Here is a 24,112-nt window from a genome sequence, read left to right on the forward strand (position 1 = left end):
TCTGCACTGTGGCAGTGCAAAGCAAAGTTATATGTTTTTTTAAACGTAGCTTAGCCTGACATTTTCCATACTTGGGTCAGTTGTAGTGCAAGCTCACTGAGGAATTTTTAATCCAGCTTCAAAACTTGATGCAGATAAAAATTCTTTGAAGTTCTTGTGGATTTGGAGTAGCTCTGCATTTAATGATATCCTGTTCTTGACAGATAAAAAGGCTGTATGAGGATGCTGCAATTCAATCACAAATACACATGCATGATTGAGACCATCAAACAATATCTATGCACATACTTAGCTCTTAAAAGCATCTATAAAAAAACTCACACACTTTTAAATTAATAATGTTTATTTCCATTAAACCAAGACAAATTTTCAAAATTAATACAAGATAAAAATTCAAGGTGGTTGGCATGGGGAAAAAAAGATAACACTGCACATCATATATATTGTTTGTATATGCTCAAAAATATTTTTGAGTTAAACAATTCTGGCATGTAGAACTGGCACTTCCCCACAGAACAAAACCAGCAGAATTTTCCTTTCTCTTCTAGTCAGTAGTTCTATGAAAATTAAACACACACACATGCAGCCTGCAACTTTCACCCCAGGTTTACCATGGGAATTTGGAACAGCCCTCTATCAGAAGTCACATAATTGCAGCAAAGCACTTTTCCTACTGCATTTTTCATACCTGATGGGTTTTATAATACTTTCAATAAACAACAATCAGTCTCCAACATTGACTACAAGTGCTTCAAACTGCATCAGTACTTGCAAACAGGCCTGAGGCATTCACAAAACCTTATTTATTGGGTAACAGATTAAAGCACTCCTGCAAAGTTACAGCTGCTGCCCAAAATCAAAGCCACTGAAATCCAATTTTGCTTGTTGGTTTCACTGGGCTCCAAATTTGCTACAGCACTGGACAAAACACACAAGTAACACTGATTTTTAATTGTTTCAATAAAAATCTTCCACTTTGACAGCAGTATTTTCAAGTATTGCTATCCTAGCCTTCTAACACCTGCCAAAAATCATCAAGGAACAAGACAAACAAAAATGGAGAGAAGAGAATTTAAACAAATCTCCCTCTCCTCACCCCACCCCACCCTCCCACCCAGGAACTTGCTGACAATTCCAAACTCCCAATTTATTGTACAGCCAGGAGTTGGAATAAGCTTTCCCTGAGCTCTCTACCTGTTTCAAAAAGTCAGAACGTGTTTCCTTGAATTCAGCCATCATCATTATTATTATTATTATCATCACCATTTTCTCTGCTAATATACAACATTTTCCAGACAAGTTATTTCATTTTGGTAGCCCTGGATTTGTGTTCTATTGCTCCAAATACAGAACTTAAAAGTGCATCTGACTTCTAAACAGTGCTAATCAGGCAGGTTTCAGAGAGTAACTAGACCCAAAAGATCTGCATGCACAAGCCTTTGTAGTGATACATGTCTGCTGAAAGATGCAGAATTAATTACAGATCTGCTCAGAAATTTAGTGGCAAGGCATTAGTTAGAGAGAGAAGTGCTTTGCATGACAAGGTTTGGGTTTTAGAAGGGAACAAGAGCACTGTCCTGTGCAGGAGGGGTGAGGAATGGGGATGGGTACAGATTTCATACCCAAGAAAAGCAAGTGGTTCACATGCAAGATGCAATGCTGCACCCTCACAGCACTGAGAGCATCTTTGGAGGTCTAGTCCCTACCTGCCACCCACCTTCAGAGGAGTGGGACTTGTGTGAGGTACACAAGGAAGCCTCAGAACTGCATGAGAATGTTGCTTCAACTAGTCTAAGTCCCAGGTATTGTCATGGACTTTAAATGCAAATCCCCAGAAGACTGACCTAAAATGTACCATCAAATACAACACAATATAAATACACAAGGAGACTTGGGTTAATGCTGCTGACTGCATTCAGAACTCAGTAGTCTTGCTTTTTCCTTTTCAGTATTTCTAGCATACCAAAAGGCATAATTGTATCTTCCCCCATAAATAAAGCTAGTCAGATAATTTAATTTTGTAGATTTATAAAATATTTCCTATGCAACTTAATGCAACAGCCTAAAAAAAGCAATTAAATTTAACTTTAACAAATAGTATATTTACAATTAAAATAAGTACAGACCTTATTGGGTTTGCATTCATTTATAGCACAAAATAATTTACAAGGCTTAAAGTAATAAATAAGTCACTGGCAAGCTTTCAGAGATGTGCATTGTCAGAGTGCAGTGCAGTTTCAGGAAGCAGTAATGAGTTCAGGCTAAAGCATGTCCATGAATCCTTATGTGGGACGGCCTTGGCCAAAACGGGTTTTTGACCTGGGTTAAAAACACATGAGAAGCATATTTACATTATCAATGTAGGGGTTTTTTATTATTAATGCAGGTTTTTGATGTGTATGGGTTTTTTGGTTTTGTTCTTGGCTGACACTTGTCCAGTTTTCTGTAGTCTCCCAAAAAGAAAATTATGTTGGAGCTGCAGTGAACCTCGCCCCAGCATGGCTCCAAGAGTTTCATTATCCCATCTCTTCTTGGAGACCAAGGGAAGCTTTTGCACCTCATAAAGCTTGACTTGATCCATAAGAAGTGTGTGAAATGAAGCATGTTTTTTCTTTAAAACCCATCACCCCACACTCCCCAAAATCCCGGAGTTTCTCTTGCTTTTATTCTAAAATCTTACCTGGGATTCTTCTCATCTTTGCTTTGTCGTGCACTGACCTGTGCTGAGGCTTTTATCTGAGCTTCAAGTCTAGAATAAATGCCTCCTGCATACTGGAATCCAGAAAAAAATAATCAAGTTTTGACATGATTTCAATGCAATCAGTGACTTTCCATAAGAATATCACTAATATTCAGCACAATCTATGGCACACTTTTGTCCATTACTGGTCAAACCCAGTACTGTTTTTTTAAAACCCATTCTATTTTCCATGAGCAGTTTTTAAAAGCAGTGAACTTGAAATATTATTTTAAACTCAAATCCTTAAAAAAATCACGCTTGGAACAAAATGAAGATGGATAAAATTAATTATTTAGCTTATGTGTTGAATAGATGTTGTATTTATTTGTGTTTAGTATTTTTGTTAACCAAGGCTCACTTCAACTCTGCAGACACCATATTTTGCCAGGACAAATCTTACTTCTTTGCTGTCTTTGGACTTGACTCGATCAAGGTCTCCCAGTCTCATTTTTATTAAGTGCCCTGTGATCTCAGACATTCTTCTCTGATCTGTCAGAAGTAAGAGAGGATATTTAGAACAAAGGTTTTCATTGCTACTGAACACAAGGATTAGACACAGACTTTAGTGATATGGATTTGTAATTTTTTTTAGTTTATAAAAAAAGTCTTGAACAGCCAGGCTCCTAAATCCTGATGTAGCCTCAGCAGTCTTGGCAGATACCAGAATCAACCTGAGGCACTACACTGAGATCAAAATCTCAGGAAATGGTTTGGAGGCAGAAGTTTTTAAAACAGTAAAATTGCACAAGAGTTTCAGGAGAGATTAAAAAAGGCAGAACAAATTAACCCAATTCTGAATATTTTTAGTCAGAGAGCCTGGAAAGAGATGGAAGTGGATGTTTCTCTGTTTATCTGCACAGACAACAAATGCCACAGGGATGCGGGATAAAATATCTGCATACTTTTATAATCATGAGATGACAAACTATAATCTCTGTAGGTTCTGTGCTGACATTGCAAATAAAGCACATAAATCACACAAACACCCCAAATCCCACTGCTGGGTCTGAGATTAAATTTACCCTACAGGCATGTAACTAAGTGAGTTTTAAGAAAATTAGCTGGCTCATTTCCTTTGCATAATGTTAACTTGATGAAATCCAAACTCATGCAGGAACAGACCATCTTCTCTTTGAGCATCCTGGTTGTATCTCAGGGACCTGGAGGCATCCCATTTGTTCTGCTGCATGCTCACACTGCAAGGGAAAGGTGCACACAGCCTGTTATCAGGAACAGCTTAGGAGAGGGAGACACTAAAATGTGCTCTCAAGGGCTTTGAAAATCACTTACATGAAAGGAGAAGCATCTCGGGAACTTGACTGCTGAAGGAAAAAACAGATTTAATGTGGTTGTCCAAGGTCAAGTCCAAAACTTAGAGAAAATTCCTCATTATTTAAGCCAGCCAGAGAGCCTGGGTTCACAGCTCTGATTTTACCTTATCAGATGGCTTCTCCCTTTTCTGAACACTAGGTGAAGAAACTGCTTTCTTTGGGTGCCTGTAGGATTTCTTTAATTTCTCCTTTCTCCCTGCTAATAGAAGAAATGTCTATTCATCTATTCATACCCTCAGATACTTGGAATTTCTCAACTACAGAGCTACTCAAGTATTTTTCCCCTCTATTTCTTTACAAATAGTGTAAATCAATAGGCTGTTTTCCTTTTGCTAGTGTTGCAGGCATGCTAACATTACTCAAAAGCTTTTCTATGAGAAATATACAGAAAATCAACATTTAAAATGCAGTGTGATTGCACATAACAGCATACATTTTCTACCTTTAAAAATTAATGCACATACAAGCTACACTTTGGACCACATTAATTCAATGACTAAATTCTGAGCAGTATCAGATCAAACAAGGTTAAATTTAAATTACAACATTTTCTTTCAAAATTTATATATATTTTTATACTGGTACACTTCCAATCACCCTTTGAGCAACAACAAAAAGAAAAAAGAAATCATTGGAAGCCTCTCTTCCAATTAATCATTAGTAGGGTGAAAAGGAGAAGTTGGTTTTTGACTTTCCATGTTCCTAAACCCATTAACACATTAAAAAAGGAATAAAAGTATTTTTAGATCATATACAGCTTAGCTTCAATGCAGACACAATTTAGCTACATTAACCAATCATTCCTCTATGTAACCAAAAGACAAATCTGCAGGGGTTTCTTTGCATGTAAAAGCAGTCATGAAATTGCTGCCTTTTCTTCCAACATTCATTACAATCTCATTAATTTGAGAGTTTCCTGCAAAATAAGTGCTTGATAATTCCAGGGACTTCTCACACATGAATAGCTGCAGCTTTTCTTGTTTGCCAGTGATCAAGCAGAGGGGTAATTTGTATCTAACCACAGGAAAACCCGGGATAAAATTCAAGTAACTTTGGATTTTATTTTTGAAACACCTAATATTCAAAATCTGCTTACAGAGGACTTCTGCTGCTTCAAGTCCCTATCTGGTAACTCCAGAGAGGAGGACTGTACAGACTTGATGTACCTGGTTTCTTGCACACTTCTTCTTCATCCCCCACTTCATCCTCAGTGACCTCTGAGCCCGTGGTGTACTCCTCCTCTTCAGATAACAGTGATTGCTGCTTCTAACCAACACCAGGAGAGCCAGAGATTAAAAGTGACCCTGGGCTTCTATTAAATGATTTATTAAATCTGTCCTGCAGGTGCTGACATCCAACATAGCTCCCTATCTCAGTGACCAGAGAGTGAATCAGTACAGAATTATGGAAATGTTCAGTAATGTGATGTTCACATTGTTTGAATATTTACCTAAATATTACACATTTACCTAAATAAGTGATAATGAGTGCCTAGTAATGAGAAATTATGAAGCTTAACAATGAGCACGTGAAGCTCAAACCAGCCAAGAGAGACATATACTCAAAACCTTGGATTTTGATTTATGTTTCTGCCAGCCTAAAAAATTATTAATAACTGATGCATGCAGTGCTAGTGTGGCTTGCTGCCATTTAAAAACACATTGAAAGGAATTTCTCATTTCTTTTAATGCAAAAGTAGTAATTCACACTTACCATACTGTCTTGTAAAAACTGTTGCTATACTGCAACCTCCAAATTAAAGCAAAAGAACACATTTTTTGTCTCATTTATTAGGAAATAAGGCAAAACTCAAAGCCAGTTCTTTGCTAGTACAGAAGACGAAATATTTAAAATTAGTAAAATATTTTACTAACCAGCTGCACAGTCCAGTTCTTCAGAGACAAAAACTGTAGTCACAAGGAGAAAAAAAAAGCATATAAGCTAAAAAAACAATAATAATTCAAATAAAAAAGTGAGAGAAATTCTAAAAATAGCAGTAGTATGTTACAGTACAGCACTCTGCACTGGTAACTCCCAGGCCTCCTCCCATCTTCCAGGCCTCCTCCCATCTTGAACTCCAAATTTTGGTGGAATGATCAAACCCAATCGGTCAGTTTGAAAACCACTGACCAATTTAATGCAGTCAATTCATGGTTTAGTGAAAGTAAGTTTAGCATTAAAAATATTTACAGCTGATTTTTTGATCAAAAATCAAGGAAGTTATGCACTGAAATATTTCCAGCAGACATGGGAAAGTTTTCACCAACCGGGTATTTTGCACCTATGTCTTCAACAACATATGGGGTTTATTGTTATTAAAAATTGTTCAAGAACTTCTTGAAAGAACTTCTTCAAAGAATCCTCATTATTAGAAAAAAAGAAGGAAAAGCATCAGTACTCACAGCATTGATCTCTCCAGTTTTGGGGCCCCATGGTGTATTTGGTTCTACAAGCACATCACATTCAAGGCCTTTGTCATCACCAAGCCCAATACCAGAATCACTGAGAGAAATACAGAAACCAAAATGAAATATTTCTACTCCACTAGTTCAGAATCAGTCTCAATTGACTGGACATGTATCAAGAGAGCAGACAGACCTCTGAGTCAGGCACATAACATCTTGACAGAAATACATTAAAATATAAAGATAGCAGTGAATGCTTATGGGGGTTGAGTGACTAAAAGGCTGCTTGAAAAGTGAAAGGAGAAAGTACTTGTTCTTCAATTTCCAAGTAAACAATCAAAAAAAAGTTGCCCTTAGAAAGGCCTATGACTCATTTTGAAATGGGAGAGAACTCCAATGTAACAGCACACGTGTTCACTGTTGAGGGCTAAGCTATTTCTGTAACTCAATACAATGTTCTTACCTATTCTCATCCTTTGTGAAAGGAACAACTATAACATCTCTATGATGCAGCAGATCATTCAAGATCTGAGCAGTTTGAGATGGCAGAGCATCCCCCTCTTCACTTGGAGATGACAGAGCACCCCCCTCTTCACTCTGAGATGGCAGAGCATCCCCATCTTTGCTTTCTGGAGGTAACTCCACCAGATGATCCCTCACTTTGCAGCCCTGCAATACACAGAGGCAGAAGATCAAATACTGGAGGTAATGGGCAGAACTGATTCCAGTCAGTATAACAACAAAAGTTCAACTTCTGAATTCCAATCCTTATTTTGGATAAAGATCCATTTTCCTAACATAACCCCAGCACATGCTTTGCTCTGTAAAGGAAAGCTGAAGTACCTTTGGGAGGGTTGTGGGGTCAAACCGAAGAACTTTTTGGTTACAGCAGGGATAAACTCCTGTGCCAGTGGAGCCCAGAGCACTTGCTACACCTGGATAAAGAACTGGCTGCGAGTGGTACTGGCAGTGGGAGAACTCAGTGCACAGGAAAGACTACAACAGCAAAAACACAGAGAGTGAGAGGTGAGACAACCTGTGGAAGGGAAAGTTCTGCACTGTAAAGAATGTGTACCTGGCTCTATTAGCAAATATTATCCAAACAGCTTTAATCCCTGCTTCACCCCCTAAAAGTCACCCACCACAAGCCAAAGTGACATTCCCTAACCTGGTTACCACAAGCCAAAGTGAAATGACCTAACCTGGATACCACAAGCCAAAGTGACATTCCCTAACCTGGTTACATCTTGAGCAGTTCAACCAGTTGACCGTTCCCCAAAGCCGCCAGTAAACGTCCCGCCACGATTTCAGCTCCTCGTGAAGGCCAATTAAATACTCATGCACTTCCCAGGTTTTGTCTCTGAAAAAGCAAAACAGCAGAGAGTTGACTCGGTTTTGATCCTGCTACCAGGACCACAAGATGGAGAAAGAGCAGAAAACACTGGTGGAAAAGCCTGCAGTAGTTACAACAGGAGGGATACAATGTGAAACAATGATCACTAAATTCAGAGCATGACAGAGGAGACTTTATTCTTTCAGAAAATCCTAAACTCACTCATAACAAAACAGCTTGATTCACCTCAAGATCCATATACTGCAAATTTACAAGCTAAGATAAACATCTTCTATCTATCTGCAACACAATAGTTAAGAAATACAGTTTGAAAACACAAGCTCATGCCCTTTTGATGAAGGCACATACCTGGCAGTTCTAGTATCAAAAATGCAAGACTTTGTTGCTTCCTTGTGATCAAATGAGACACACCTCTTCAGAATTCAAAAGAGAATGTGCAACTTGCAGTGGGGCATGTTATCTTCAGGAAGAGCAGATAAAATTTCTTCCTAATTTTAAGGCCTGGCCTGAAACATTTTTGTTAAATTTTGTGTGCTTATCCTAGGCTAAGTAAGTCTAGGATAAGTAAGTCTAAGCACATCCAGTTGGAAGTCAGTTCTAGGCACCACTAGAGGACCAATAAATAGAAACCTATTTTTAAACCATTAAAGATAGAACTGTATTAGCTCCTAAGCCTGAATTCATTAGTGGCCAGCATCACTTCTCAGTAAACATACTCTGTAGCAAAGCATCACAAGCAGCACAAGGCAAACAATTAGAATCTAGATAATCCTCTGAGTAACTTTAAAGCCCTGCACATTTATCTGCTGGGAATTGCAGAGCAGTCACATACACTGAGCTTAAGTGAAGTAATGCAATTAATGAATTTTATGTGACTAATCACCAATGATCTTAAATATGTCAGGACAGGGGCACAAGATTTGGTTCTATGTAGATGCTAGGCAGAACTTAACTCCACACCTTGGAATAACTGGTGGGAGCTATATGGAACTGTTTGGGCTGTTCTGAACAAAAGGGATCAGATGGGAAAGGTTTCCTGTCATTGATCTCCCACCATCCCCCTTAAAATGGGCATGTGGGGAGGGAGGGAAGTGCAGCTGATCTTGGACTGATCTCCATTAACAGGAGAATCCAGCTGTTCACAGCCACAGATCACAGAATTCAATTAAACATTTGTGCCAAATGAGTCAGGCCTGCAGACAGAACAGGTCCTGCAAGCTCCTCCGACAAATACTGCAGGAACAGAAAAACAACTGGCAAAGTTTATTCATAGCAGCCTTTAAGCAGGTTGAGCATTTGATTTGACAGTATAAAATCAGATTAGAAAATACTCTTTAGCCTTTCCTTGCTGACACAGTGGGGTCTATCCTTCACTAAAAACCTTGCAGAAATGCAGCATTTCATTCAATCTCTCATCAACTGCAAACATCTTAAAACCATCTGATGAAAGAATTAGCTGAGTATTTTCTATTTAAAGCAGTGCAACCCAAAAATAGCCCTCCCAGTAATCATGGCTGCAGTTTTCCCATTTCCATTCAGCAGCAGCAATGCTGAATGAATTTCAGTAGCACATCATCATCATCATCACACCCCCCTGTTTTATTTTTTGCTAGGTAATACAAGAAGTTGAGATGCTTCATACATTCTTCACATATCTGTGACTTAATTTTGTAATGCATCTGAGTATGTAGTACTTCTAAAATCACCCAAAATCAGAGTTGAAAAAGCATTTTATATATGTACATATTCACTACCTTATATGAACATAGACAATATTCCCATGTTGGTCTATGTTGATTTTTCCTGGTACACAAGGAATTCTCCTTTCAGTTTCTTTGGTTAGCAACTTTTTACATAAACAACACCTAGATTAAAAAAAAAAAAAAATGAAAAGAGAAAGAAGGAAAGAAAGCACTGGAGTAAGAGCAGGGCTTCTAAACACAGGGGCTGTCCTTGCTCTTGAAGCAGCCATATAAAAATGCCATACCTGTATAAAGTTGCTGCATTTCCTCTGGAATCTGGATTTACATACTCTGGATCAAACAGTCTCTCAATCTTCTTGCAGAAAAGTTTACTATTAATGACAGCAACACAGCTCACCCATTAGAAAAAACCTGAAAATCACTTTATGTATAGTGAGATTAACAATCACATTCTGATAAGCAAAGTCACTCACAGAATCTAGCTTTTAATATAATTTTCCTTTAAATTATCCTGCCCACCTCATTTTTACACAAGTGTGACAAAAGTGGTATTTTGATTTCTTTCTTTATTAAAATGCTTGCCAATATTACCTGCCAGCTTCTACCTTGATTAAGAGGCCTTTAATTAGTGCATATTGCTGTGAAACTGCACTGCATTCAAGGATTAAGCCTTCATCCCTACAGACTCAAATCCTCCCTTACTTTCACCTTGCTTGTCTGTCAGTCTCCCTCCAATAACTGGCCCTTATCTTGATGCTGAGCTGGGATCCTGCTGTATGACAGAACATTCCAGCACAACTATTCGGCCTCCCAGCCACCCTGAATTCTAAGCCCAAGCATCCAAGCTCACACGATGCTGAAGCCAAACCATTTTCTACCAATTAGGAGCATGTCATCCCTTGAAAGGTTTCTCCCCTAATCCTTGCTCCCATGTGAGAATTCATGAATAATTCTCCCATGCCATGCTCCTAGTGTGGCCTTTCCTTTTGCTCATTTCCTATAAACACTCTTTCCTTCTGCTTGTAATTTTAATATAAAGTTCTGAAGTAACACCATCGTATTCTGCATTAAAAATACATTCCATGAGAATATATATAATAGATAATTTCTAACTGCACAGCCTTAGCTGTTATGAAATATGATCTCAAAGCTCAACAGCACTTCAGAAGTGTTTTACAAGGCAAAAAAGTTACCTCTTAAATTTGTCTCTTTTGTCCTTCAGCTCCTCCACCTCATTGTGCCTGAAGAGATCAGCAATGTGTGTAACAAGATTAGCGTTGATACAGTTCATGTTACACGGCGTGGCTACAATAGCATTCATATTTTTGTGACAGTAACGAATACATTTCTCTACCTAGGAAAAATAGAAATATCAATGTCAAGGAATTCTAGACAAAACTCCCCCATACCAATTGCTTCAAGACTTTTATTTTAAGTGTAGTGTTTTGGAAAACTATTTCAGTTTGACTTAAAAACAAAAAAAAAACAAGCCTCAGATTTGCCTCAAGTTGATGCTGAATAATGTGACTTAATTTATGTTCTCCTCCAAAAATTTCAGTAACCTTCCAATTTCTTGTTGAAATAGAACCACAAAACTCATGGATCTCAACTTCAACAGCCGTGCTTTGCCGTGGGCCACCCCAATGACAGAAATTTTGACAAACATTTCAACAAAGTCAGCAGCTATTATACAGAGCTGGAAAATCAGATCCTCAATTGCAAACATATTCATGTAGAAAAGGATATAAAACAAGCACTCTGGATCACACTACAACATTTAGAAATAACATACTCTTTATTGCATTGAGATTCTGCAAATATTGGATTACTGCACTGAATAGAAGTGTTAAAAATTTCAGTGTTCTCCTTGCAGCACCTGTTTATGTAACAGCCAAAGCACAACGAACAAGCTGTTAAAACACCTGGTAATTAACTGTGCCCTCATGCCAGAAAATCAATCTTTCTTAATACTTACTTGTTGTAATCATATTGTAGTTATCATATTTCTAGAGTCCCATACCTTCAGAGTGGTTTTCTCACAAGCAGCTCTTCGCAGCAGCGTTGCTCCTGCTTCTTTGTCAGGGCTCCTCCAAGGCTCTCCCTGACTGGCCAGCCCACCCCCTTTTATCCCAGTTATCTTCACTAGCCACAGCTGCAGCCCATTTAGAACAACTAGGATTGGGGCAAGGCCACTATACAATACATAGATTTTACCAGGACTCCTACTATAGTGTGGTGTTTTGGAAAAACCAAAATCAAATTTTAGTTCGGCTTAAAAATAAAATACAAGCCTCAGATTTGCCTAAAGTTCATGCTGAATAACATGATTTAGTTTATGTTCTCCTCCAAAAATTTCAGTAACTTTCCAATTTCTTGTTGAAATAGAATCACAAAACTCATGGATCTCAACTTCAACAGCTGTGCTGTGGGCCACCCCAGTGACAGAAATTTTGACAAACATTTCAACAAAGTCAGCAGCTATTATACAGAGCTGGAAAATCAGATCCTCAATTGCAAACATACCATTCATGTAGAAAAGGATATAAAACAAGCACTCTAGATCACACTACCACATTTAGAAATAACATATTCTTTACTGCATTGAGATTCTGCAAATATTGGATTACTGCACTGAATAGAAGTGTTAAAAATCTCACAGTGTTCTCCTTGCAGCACCTGTTTATGTAACAGCCAAAGCACAACGAACAAGCTGTTAAAACACCTGGTAATTAACTGTGCCCTCATGCCAGAAAATCAATCTTCTTAATACTTACTAATGAATCCATCTTCAAAAACTCAGAAGAAATGAGGATTGAGATGACATTTGATGGTTCTAGAAGGCAACAGAACAAAGGTGGGGTTTTTTACATGGATTTTTTTTTTTTTTTAATTTCACATCCCATCCCTCTCTCTTCCTATTTAACATGTTAGCTATTATTTTAGCAATCAACTTGTCATTCCATCTTCCAGTATACAGAGCCTCAGAACCTTTTAACCACCTTAAGAAATAAACTTCTGGTTTACAATTTCAGTGGCCAGAGTAGAACTATAATCTGGAAAAATTATTAAAATTGGAAACCCTATTAAAATTGGAAAAGGAGGCTTGACAGGGATGCAATGACTAAACAATTACACAAGATTAACTTCCATCTGTAGCCATCACACCCAGCTGAGATTTCTTCAACATAACCTTCACATTGCAAGTTATAAACAAACCAAGAGAAAAAAGTTATGTTTTAAAAAGTGGTAGGAAAGGCTCATTAAAAAATTAAAAACTTGCCTCAAAATCCACAAAGACTCTTCTACCATTGTATTGGATTGCATTGAAATTGCAGAAAACATTGCAATTGTACCAACAGGGAGCAAAGGAGAAACAAACAAACCAATCATCAACGTTTAAAATCTACCACTCTGCCCTTGGTCAGAAGGGGTCTGAAGAGTCTTAATTAAAACCATCACATCCCAAAATATACTGGGGCTTCAACTTTCAGCATGTTTCCTCCAAGCTGTCAGTGGTGGTAAAGCAGAGCCATCTGCTGAAATGACCAGAGGATCTCTGCTGCATTACTCTTCTAACAACTGATGATGCCTTGGGAAGGCTGCCCTGGAACAGAGGTTGGACAGAGCTAAAGAATAAATAGGGATTTATTAGGAGGCCTCCATGGATGCACCTTGGGCAGCACAAGAGCCCAGCCAGGGCTGCACCCAAGATGAACCAAAATGGTCACAAAATGCACAACTGGGCACAGGGTCTGTCCCTGGGATCAGCTCTGCTCCATTTGCACCTTGCAGTTCATTGTCCCATTCCAGCTTTAGCCCAGGCAGTCCCACCCTGCTTGTTTTTCTCTCTCCAGCCCACGGGGTTTGTGCTCCTGGGCTGAGATCTGGATCATTTGTCCTTGGTCCCCAGCTGGAGCAGGAATTGTTTTGTCTCCCTGCTCTGCGCAGAGAGCTCACCATCCCATAATATGGAGCCCAGACCCACACACTAAAGCAGCACAGAACCTGAAAAACATAAAAGCTAAACCTGAGGCATCACTGACAACAGTCAGAAACAGATTGGGGCTGAACTGCACCAAAACCATTCATCATTAATTAGTACAGAACATAACAAACCTACAAGAAACTATCTGTTTTTACCTAAAGTGGGCATTTCATCAGCCTCAGACTCCTTGGAGTTCCTTTTGACATATCTTATCAGCCAGTCAAAGATGTGAACATCACAGTGCACAGAAATGTCCACCTCCTCCCAGCGCTGGGCATCCACAGACAGGTACTCAGCAAAGTATTTCATCTCTGAAACCAACAGGTCTCGAGGACACACAAAATCTTCTTTGAGGTTTTTGGCTTCGTCACACACATGGATCACCATATTGGGCCTCCAAAGGAAAACAGCCACAAAGCAAATTAGGAGCCTAAAGAATCAGAACATCAAATCCCAACAGCCTCATCTCCAGCTCTGGGTCATGTATTGCAACACTGATGTCACTTATTAACAGAGGGAAAACAAATTGCAGTTACTAATTATTAATAGAAACTATTGTTGGACAGGTGAAGAAGACAGAGGCATATAGTCTACAGATAATCAGAGTGATTTAATTAAGGAAATAGAAATAGAAAGTTTCTAGCTCCCTTCCCCATTTTTGTCACCTGTTTGTTATAGGATACTACCCGAGTTATATGGAGAACTTGTTTGTTCTCCCTTCTTAATTTTCTTCAAAGAATAACCAGATATAGATGCCTAAATCACTGAGGCACCAAGGACATTAACAGCAATTTTCATCAGTGGAAATTAAGATTTGGTTTATTGTATATTAAAAATCTCTATTTCTTAAGAATAGCTTGAAGCTAGGCTCAGTAAACACTGTCTCTACAGAGAGATGCTTAAGTTTTGAACAAACATTATTTTATGTGTAATTATATAGTGTGGAAAACAGGGATATGTGATGGAATAAAAGTGACCTGGATGGCTACTGGAATTCATGGGGAATTTTTTCACTTACAGCTCTTTTCCTGCTTTTACATAGGACAAATCTATGTTCAAGAGTGTTTTCAAAAGTGTAATTGACCATCAGTCTTGTTTCATTCCTTTATAAAACCAGGTGTGTTTCTCATTCCTGTCACAGCAGTGATCAATCACTCAGAGGAACATACATTTATAAATATCTCATTGCACACAACATTCTCAAACCAACTCCTTGAATTTCTGCAGCAACAGAAGGTTTCCAAATTTCTTACAGCATTCATTAGGCTGTTTCCAGCTGTTTTCTTTCTGGTAGTAGATAAATTTCAACAATTTAGACATCTTTCCGTCAATTCTACAATCCCCTTGATAACAAATACACAAAGCTCTTCTTACCCCTGGGTTTCATCAGTGCTCTCCCCACTGTTATGGACAGGACCTTTCTCAGATTCTGAAGAACAGCTCCTTGTGGAGGCTGCACTGGGCCTTCCTTCAATGTAAGGAAAAAAAGCAGCATTAGAACAAAATCTCCTCATCTTTGGCTCTTCAGCACCTTGGAAGTGCAACTCAAGTGTGGCTGTCATGGTGGAGCAATGGCACACAGGTTGTTCCAGGAATAAAGGACAGGTGCACTTCAAATAGTTCATCTTCACAAAGGTACTGCAAGCAGTGGGAGGTGCACACAACAACCCAGTGAGGTTCAGGAGTTCAGCCACCAAATCACTGAGTGCTGGACCAAGGATTAAAGCAGCGACTGGCATTTCCAGCTGTGGATGGATTTCTGCAATGTGAAACTTCAATAATCTTGCTTAGAAGTCAGAAAGATCATTGTCTTTTTAAACAATGGAATGGCACTGTAACAGTCTTTCACTGAAACCCTAGGGTGGTGATTTTCCATGATTATGCCATTCTCTCAGACTTCTGGGAGGTCCAGAAACATCATCTCCCTCTTGAGTCATGTAAGAGGCTGAAGGAGATTAAGACAGACCCCTTCATCTTCATCTAATGGCTAAACAACTGACAGCAAAAATGATATGGCTCAGAACACAGCAGTTATGCCCTTCAGGAAAGCAAAATTATTGCACCAGAGGCAGAAGAAACTAAACTTTCTCCAAATTTAGTCTTCTCCAAAGGCCTTGCACAGTTAAGTCTTAGTAAGGCCTAAACAGAGGGAGCAGAACTAGCAGAAGGGAAGTCACTCAACAGATTCACTCCCAGTGAAGCTGCTCCAGCCACAGCTCTCTGGGCAGCCATCCTCACTGCAGGAATCAAAGGTGTGAGTTTTAAAAGAAGGGACTGTGGAGATACATGATATGAAAGAGTTCTGCCTGCAAATGCATTAGCAAGTCCATTGTGAGCACAGTGAAGTGATTTATTGAAGGCAATAATGCTGGCAGGAATAAGCAGCACAGCCAAATGAATGGGGACATCTGAACTTCACCACACATTGCTTCATAGCTTCTTTCCTCCCCTCCAAAGCTTACAGATTGATTGACCTTGTAACAAATCCTTTAGGTAAAAGCTGTCCTCTGTGCTTGTTTACTGTCATGAGATGCAATCAGAGGGACTTAGCAGCAGTTGGCCTTATAATTAGCAAGTATTAAATGAGCTTTTATAACTCAGCCAAATCCAGAATCCAGCTCAGAATGAGTAAGGTATGATTTCCTTTTTCTTGCTGTTACTCATGACTACAAACAAATGCAAACAGGCCCAAAATTCTTGATCCTAACAATTAGCTAACATGAATAAATCCAGTAGGAAGCAATTAATTAAACAAAAACCATTTACAAATAGGATTGTCTCAAATCCCCAATTCTGAAATGTAGAAGTACCTCACAAATACTAAGAAGGTGAGTTCACCCAAGCCTCTGAGGAAAAAAAGATTAATTACTCTAATTTCATATCAACAAATTACACTCAAACAGGGCAAATGATTTATCCAAAGTCACAAAGAAAACAGAACAATCTCGGGCTGGGATCTTGTCAGAGGAAACATTACATTAGAGGACTTGACTGCATTAACACTCATTAAATGTAGTGCATTGTTAGAAAGAGAACATGCACTACTTGTCCCAGGAGTTCCAGAGGCAGAGTTGGCTCGTTAACTCTCCTCTGGGAAGCTGCAAACAGGGACCTGTGGGTGCCAGCAGCATCTATCCACAGCAGGCATGGAACACATCATTAAAAGCTGAAGGGAAGCACTTCCAGGCTTGACACTCCATACACATTTTCCAGTATCAGCCCTTCATTAGAGTTATTAAAACCACTTTGAACAAAGGTCAAACAGCTCTTTTTCTGCTGCAAAGGGGACAGTGAAAGCTGCAGTGAAGGACATTTTAATAGAGAACACATTTAAATGCTTCACTGTCATATTAATTTTTAACACAAATTATTTATTCATCACTGAAGCAAATTTGTGGTGCAAATACATCTACCAAGTTCTAAAGTCACTGGAACATCTCTGTACTGAAAATCAGAGAATAACACACACACATTTAATTAAAACTTCTGACAGAAGCAGTACAAAAGGAATTGTTAACAATATTAAATTGTGCTACGATTGAATTTACAACTATTGGGTTTGGTCCTCTTCTGCCCAATAATTACTGGGACACATAATTGACAAAGACACATTTGTCATCTCAAGACTGTCTTGAAGCAAAACTTAGCTACATTTTGCTCCTCTGTACCTATCCATTGCAATTACAGGTCTTGTAGCTGGGAGAGGAAGGTTTGCCCTCAAGGGATCTCCTCCTCAGCCTCCTGCAGCTTGTCCTCACAATACTCTCCAGTTATTTTAATAATGCTGCTAAACGTGACTTCAGATGGCTGCAGGGCTAACAGCACACCACCAAGATCCTAAACACAATTCAGCAGAAAGATTTATTTGGGACAAGTTCCCAAAAATACCCAGCAAACATTGATTCTTAAACTAAACTAATGGCAAGTGCCTTGTTGCATGCATTACATTCATACTGTACCCTCCAAAGATGAATGACTACCATTCCTGGGTGGAATTAACCCCGCAGGCCAGAAGCATGCACACATGATTATCAAAGCCAGTACAGGTCAGAAGGACTGAAAACATACCAGTGATAGTAATGGAATCCTGCCCAAGAGCAGGCTCCTGAAACTCTGCCTGGGAATCGAGCAGGGAGGATTTGATGTACGTAGCTAAAGTCTCCACAGGGCTCCCACCAGCAGCCATCAGGGGGTTATACTGGTTGTCAACAGGTGAACTTCCACTGCTTTTTAGCTCATCAAACCTTTTTGCACACTGTCACAAGATTAAATGATAGGACAATGAAGCAGCAGCTTTCAGCACATTTTTAATAACTGTGATTTGAGATGGATACTGTATTGCACGTGAACAGTCACTGATATCAAACTCATAAAATGCTGCCTACTTAGTGGCATCAAGAAAGTACATAAACACACAGAAAGAGAAGAATTACCATCATTAATTATTCTAATAGAAAGATAAAATAGAACCTGTTTAAACTTTCATTTCCTTAAACCCTGTGAGATTTTAAGCCTAGTTTTCAAAAGAGAAAGTTATGGGGAGAGTTTGAATTCTCAAATGTTATTAAGAATGGCTATAGAAATTGATCCACAACTATTATTCTTTTACTTTATGGCTTCCATTCCAATTTGCACAAAAGGGACTGCTGCTTTCCACTGCAATCCTATAAACTTCCCATCCCCTATTTTTGATGAATTAGAAAGTCTTTCTGTTCTGTAAATTTGTACTAACACAATCATAATTACAGGTTTGGTTCAGCAAACTCCTACACAGAGGTAACCTGCACATACAAATAAATCTATTTAATTCTACAGGTGCTCCTCCTGTGACACAAGTGTGGGGCTCCATTAGCAGCTGGTTTTATTTATTTATTTAGAGTTAACAGACACTTCATGCCAGTGCCCCTTTGGTCCAGGGGCACACAGGGACATCCTTCTGATATTCACAGCATCTCAAATTTGGGATGCCAGTCACAAATTTGATATATCTGTGCTTTTATCTAACTGCCTTAAATGGGGACTCCTTAAATAGGGACATACTGGAGACATTCAGTCCTGTAAAAACAGAGTAATCAGACTTGTACTCATCAATCACATGATTTAATGTGAGGAGAGGGCTCACTGATACTGTTATTTTATTTAACATGCACAGTGCTGTCTGCACACTGAAAGGTGAACAATAGAGATGTCCCCAAGCCTCTGCCAAGAACTTGAAAGGCAGCAACATCCCACAGAAGCTTCTACACCCAATCCTTCATTTTTCTGTTTGAAATCCAAGGTTACAGCAACACCCAGTAGCACTGCTATAAATGGGAGCTGACACACTTGATTAGGTTTGCAACAAAGTCAAGACCACTGTCTTGTTTTCTTTCAGCTTTGCTGAATCACAAGGGCAAAAGACATTTTCTTTTCTTAGCTTGCACCCTCTCAGAAATGGAAAAGTTGAAATTATTATTATTTCTTAAAAAAAGAGCATTTCACCAGGAAATTCAGCAATCCAGAAAGAAATATACAGAGGTTCTTCCAACTCTACTCCAATCAAAGGGAGAAAAATCCACAAAGCAGCAACTGCACCCCTTACCCAACCGAGATCTGTAACCCCTCCGTGTTCAGAGTTGGAACAACACACACAGAGATTTTAGGTTTCCTAGTCAGGACACCACAGCCTGCACAGGGTTAGTGGGTACTGGCATCCCTTCCACCCAAGTCTTGGCTCGGGAGTTCGGAATGCAGCAGCACAGCCACCTTTTTTTAATTCCACTTGTTAATTTTTCCTTCCCAGTAATTTTCATTCTTATTCTGTGTAAGTTCTAATGAGATACAATGCAGAATACATTTCTCAATTTCATTGCTCATGTTCTGTAGAAATAAAATAAAACCCCCTACCTCCTTTCAATCTACTGCTCATTTAACATTTTCAATTAGGTGCAAATTACTTTAGAAAAAAAAAAAACAACAAAACAAAACATAAGCTTCAATTTCCCTCCCTCCCCCCAGGAAATGTTTTCCTCTCCATAAAGCATTGCTCAAAGCACACAAATTCTTTTATTGAATAATAAATATTCTCTTACATTTCTTTTATTATTATTTATTATCAAGAACTCACTTCTTTGGAGGTGTACCCTGGAACCAGCCTTGCCACACTGTCCCAGTTGATGGGCTGAGGAACCCCAATGAGGGAGCACAGGATCATATCCAGAACCATCTGGTTGTTGTCATAGGGGAAGTTATTGTTTTCTGAGAATCCACGACTCATCTTTGGCTACTTGAGCCTAGAAGAGAAAGAGTTTTTAGCAAATCTCACTGCATGGTTTGCTAAGGCTTGATCTGCTTTACCTGCAGCACTCCATCAATTACTGGGGATAAATTACCACAGTATTAAAGTTAAGCACTGAGGCTTTTTGACAAAATTTACATATTCTCAGAGCCCTGAGGGAGAAGCAGATGAGCAAAGCACACCAAACCCTGCCCAAGAACAGCAGCAGGTATTACCCACCTTTCCTCTGAGCTGCCTCTTCCCAGAGGGGAAATCTCACCTCTGACACAAGAGAAAGGTTTCCAAAATCTCAGAATAACCAGCCAAAGTTATAGAGGAACATTTCAATGCAAATTTACACACATTCAGATACTTTTGTCTGTTCCCACAAACCTCCCACCCTCAGCTCTGCTCTCCCCGTGCTCTGCCCATTGCTCAGCCCATCTGACTGGCATCATTCAGAAGCCAAGCCAGGAGACCAATTTAAGGGACAGCAGCACTTGGGAGTCAGGAAACCACACCTGAATCTCCTTCAGCTCTCACCCCCAACACCTGACACTCCCAACTCTTATGAGCCAGGATGAGCAGCTCCAAAAACCTCTTATTCCTCAGCTTTAAGCTGAACCCCAGAACAAAGCACATAACAACAGCAGAAAACACTTTATAAAACAAGATTACATTTCGTTAGTTTTTTTTCTTCTTTTGTATGTATAGCACCAGGGAGCAGAATAAGAGTTCAAAGTACTGATTCAGTTTCTGCTGGGAAAGAAATGTGGGCATTAATTAACAGTTTCATGTTCAAGTAAAGCACAGCCAAAGAGCTCAGAATAGAAATACTTAATAACAGAACTTAAAAGCCACACACAAATTTTTACTTATAAAGCAAGAATTATAGAGAATTTGAGAGAAAATACACCTGATAACACCTGATAGCTTGTTACTAAAAGCATACCATACATAGATGTCACCTCTGCATCACCCTCTTTCTGAAAGAAAAGATGCTTAAAATACACAAAACAGCCCTGGTTTTTTCTCCCTCTAGAAGCTGTTCCAGCCCTTTTTTCTGCTTGTTTTGTTGGTAGAAACAGAAATCACAGCAGAGGTAACTGTAAGCTTTCATCCTCTCCAAAGAGCAGCTGAATTAAATCAGAGGGAAAAAACCCAGAACCCACTGAGAGAACTCTTTGGTTTCCCACAGTCATGAGATTTAAAAAGAAGGGGGAAAAGCCACAAAACAGAGGACAAGCCCTATAGAAAATTTCCTACCATTTCGGCAATTCTGTCAAACGAAATCTGCTGTAAAATATGCCAAACAGCCAGCTTTAGAAGAGAAAGGTCCTCACAGGTTCCACGAGCCCAGAATTCTGAGTAAAAGAGGAATTTTACACTGTCAGGTAAAGTGGATCAGTGCCTGTGTCCCTGTCCCTGAGAGCACTCTGGGGCAGTGTCACTGTCAGACAGATGTCAGCACCAATCCCGTCCAGCCCTGAGCACCTCCCGGCTCTGCTGCCAGCGGGAGAAACGGCCCAGCCAGAGCAGGGCAGCACCAGGGGCAGAGCCCAGGGCTTGTGGAACACAGGGCTGGCTTAAAAATATGTTTGGATGAGATAAGTAAGTGATGGAGTACTATAATCCCTTGGTTTCCCACCATAAAATAGGCTTAATGTGAGTGGAATTACCAGCAATGTCAATACTCCATAAATCACCATTTTGAGGGCGAGTGCTACGGGATGATTACACTGGGCAATCAAGGAAAGAAAGGGAGAAGGAAAACTTTTTCTTTGTTTGTTTCTGCAAAAGAAAGGAGCGTGTAATTTACAGGGGAAAATTCTGAGCGCTTCAGTGGTAACAAGTTTACTGCACATCAACCCTGTGGAGCATGAAGCAGCCCGAGCATGAAGGGATGACAGGTGCTCTAAAATGTGATGACACCTTCAGAGAGAATCAAGTCTTTGTCTCTCAATACAGGCTTCTTTATTTGCTTATTCAGCACATTGAAATACAGTTCTCTACATGCTTATTACTGCAAAGACAAATGAAGGAGGAGACTTAATTACAGGCATACAGAAGTATTTTTATTTATATTCTGGAAAGAGCACGGGACTCCTCTTTGCAGCTTTACACATGACATTCATTATTTGCCTTTTTGTCCTTTAGGAAACCCTGTTGGAAATATAAAGACACATGCAAGATTCTGTCTAATGCAAGAGCTCTCTAAAAGCTGCAAAATAAAGCCTGTAAGAAATCATATTCTTAAGAGAAAAAGCAACTTGTACAGATTCTCTCCACTCTGTTACTGCAAGGAAAGCTCAGGTTAACCCCTTCTTCAACTATGACAATTGGAAAAAAACAAGTTTCCAAATTATTTAACTCCAACCAACTCATTTGAGATGCACAGCATATAAAGATACATGACAACAGAAATTCCTATTAATACTCAGAATTCCAAATCAAGCGGTGCAAAGGATTCCCAAGAGTTAATTCATGATGGAAACACACAATCTGATTGGACTTTTCTGTGATTTACAGCAAGTCATTAAAGCAGGAAGGAAGGAAGGATTGCTGTCCCTCGCAGGGCACAGCGTGAGGGAAGGTGAGGATGGAGGGAGGGATGGGCAGAGGTTCCATCCTCAGCCGAAACGCAAGGAAGTGATGGTGCAGAATCAGGCTGTGGACAGGAACAACAGCAACTTTGCTGCTTGCCCGTGCACCAGCCAACGTTAAAAACTACAAAGCCTTTAAATTAAAAATATAAAAACCAGTCTCAGGCGATCTACAAGTGCGGCAATTTCAGAGCGGAGACCCCGACGGTTCCCCGGGGCGCTTCCCACCGGGACCCCACCCGGTTTACCTGGCGGTTCCCAGGCGCGGGGTCAGCGGGACGGGATGGGACGTGCAGGGGGGCTCCTCCCTGGGCCGATCCGGTGGGGCAGCAGCGGGACGGGGGCTCGACTCCACCGCAGGACGAGCGGGACCCGCGGGCGCCCCGCCCGCACCCGCCGCGCCCTCATCTGCCGGCGCCGCCCGGGCCCGCCCTCAGGGGAGGGGCGGCAGCGCCGTGAGGGGGCGGCCCCCGCCAATGGGAGCGGGGCCGGCGCGGAGGCCCCGCCCCCCCGCGCGGGGTGCAGCCAATGGGGTGGCGAGGAGCGCTCTCGCCCCGGGCGCGCGGCGGCCCCGCCTTGCCGCAGTGCAGCGGCGGCGGTGGTGGCGCCCCCTCCCGCCCTGCGAGCGGCGTCCGGTCGCCCCGGCAACGCACCGCCCCGCGCGGCGTCACGGTGACGTCACGGCGCCCCTCGCACAAGTGACGCGGTCAGAGTGACGTACGCACACCCGTCATGACGTCACGCCGGCGCTCTCCCTCCGGTGGTTTCCGAGCGGAGCCCGCGGCGGTGGCTCCGCTTCCCGCAGTCCCAGCTGACCGCAGCGCTCCCGCCCGCCGGGGAAGGAAGAGCCCGGCCAGGGGAGCTCATACTGCCCGACGGTAATAAATATTTGAACAAATATTAATATATAAAATAAATAAATAATGCATCAGACACGAGAGTCTGGCTCGTGACGTAAGCACAGCTAATTAATTAAACAGCAATGTGTCAGTGCACTCCATGCTCCCACCACAGAGAAGCCTTTCCCAGGTTTGCAGCTGATGCGAACCCTTGAGCCGCAGTTAACACAAAATCCAGCAGCAGAACGCTGAAATCGTTGCTAATTACACAGAACAGCCCCAGCGCTGGGAGCGGCTCAGCAGAGCTACCCTGCACAGGCCCACACTGTCCCAGTCCTGTTGTTTCACCCACACAGATCCATTCCTGCTGCATGGCTACTGCTGTCTCAAGTATTCCCAAACATTTTTAAATTGCTTCCTGTGGGAAGCCACCAGTGCCCGATAAAGACCAGCCCAGATCTCCATTTCCCACATAACAATCCTTCCCTTTGTGGTCATTTGGCAAAAGTCAGGGATAGTAATGATTTTCTTTCCAAAAAACCTCACTTGTAAACTCTGAGATAACACAGTGAAGACAAAGAACACAAAAAAAAAAAAAGCACAGAAAAATTCAGAAAAAATTATTCGCCAATCTAGAGAAGTATCTGAAATCTGAATTCTCGAAGGCAGTCTGAAAGCCTCCCTTAGGTCTCAGGGAAAGCAAAACCCACTGGTTTCATACCACCCACAGAATAAACTAATGCTGGAATATTGCTGCATTATGATGACATCCAGTCATTCCACAATGAATGGAAACCTGATGGTATGGCAGAGAACTGGAACATGGTTTTTTCATTAATCTGTGCTATTAGGCAGGAGTCAGTCCCTTCCTGCTTTATTTTTAAATAAGAAAAACA

The 24,112-nt window shown here is 40.6% G+C and overlaps 1 protein-coding gene across 1 annotated transcript; it reads right to left on the minus strand.

The window, feature by feature from the left end:
• Positions 1-429: 429 nt before the first annotated feature.
• Positions 430-22,743, minus strand: SANBR (SANT and BTB domain regulator of CSR). Its single transcript, XM_058802072.1, has 21 exons — positions 22,626-22,743; positions 19,625-19,790; positions 17,587-17,773; positions 14,893-14,986; positions 13,674-13,912; positions 12,308-12,366; positions 10,727-10,887; positions 9,818-9,904; positions 9,585-9,695; positions 7,713-7,836; positions 7,320-7,472; positions 6,940-7,145; positions 6,474-6,573; positions 5,946-5,978; positions 5,238-5,337; positions 4,176-4,267; positions 4,031-4,059; positions 3,863-3,936; positions 3,141-3,229; positions 2,681-2,772; positions 430-2,319 (listed from the first exon to the last, which is right to left on the minus strand). Exons 2-21 carry the CDS (start codon positions 19,772-19,774, stop codon positions 2,283-2,285), a joined length of 2,217 nt encoding a protein of 738 aa, XP_058658055.1. The 5' UTR covers positions 19,775-19,790; positions 22,626-22,743; the 3' UTR covers positions 430-2,282.
• Positions 22,744-24,112: the final 1,369 nt, after the last annotated feature.

The sequence above is a fragment of the Ammospiza caudacuta genome, chromosome 3 (assembly GCF_027887145.1).
Source record: "Ammospiza caudacuta isolate bAmmCau1 chromosome 3, bAmmCau1.pri, whole genome shotgun sequence".
Taxonomy (NCBI): Eukaryota; Metazoa; Chordata; class Aves; order Passeriformes; family Passerellidae; genus Ammospiza; species Ammospiza caudacuta.

Bases quoted from the DNA above. Each gene is read 5' to 3' on its own strand.
- SANBR (XM_058802072.1), bottom strand. From the start codon at position 19,774: ATGAGTCGTGGATTCTCAGAAAACAATAACTTCCCCTATGACAACAAC. The intron at 9,905-10,726 runs GTAACTTTTTTG...TGTCATTAATAG, and splicing joins AAAAGAGACAAATTTAAGAG to TAAACTTTTCTGCAAGAAGA. The intron at 4,060-4,175 runs GTAAAATCAGAG...TTCCTTCAGCAG, and splicing joins GGGAGAAGCCATCTGATAAG to TCAAGTTCCCGAGATGCTTC.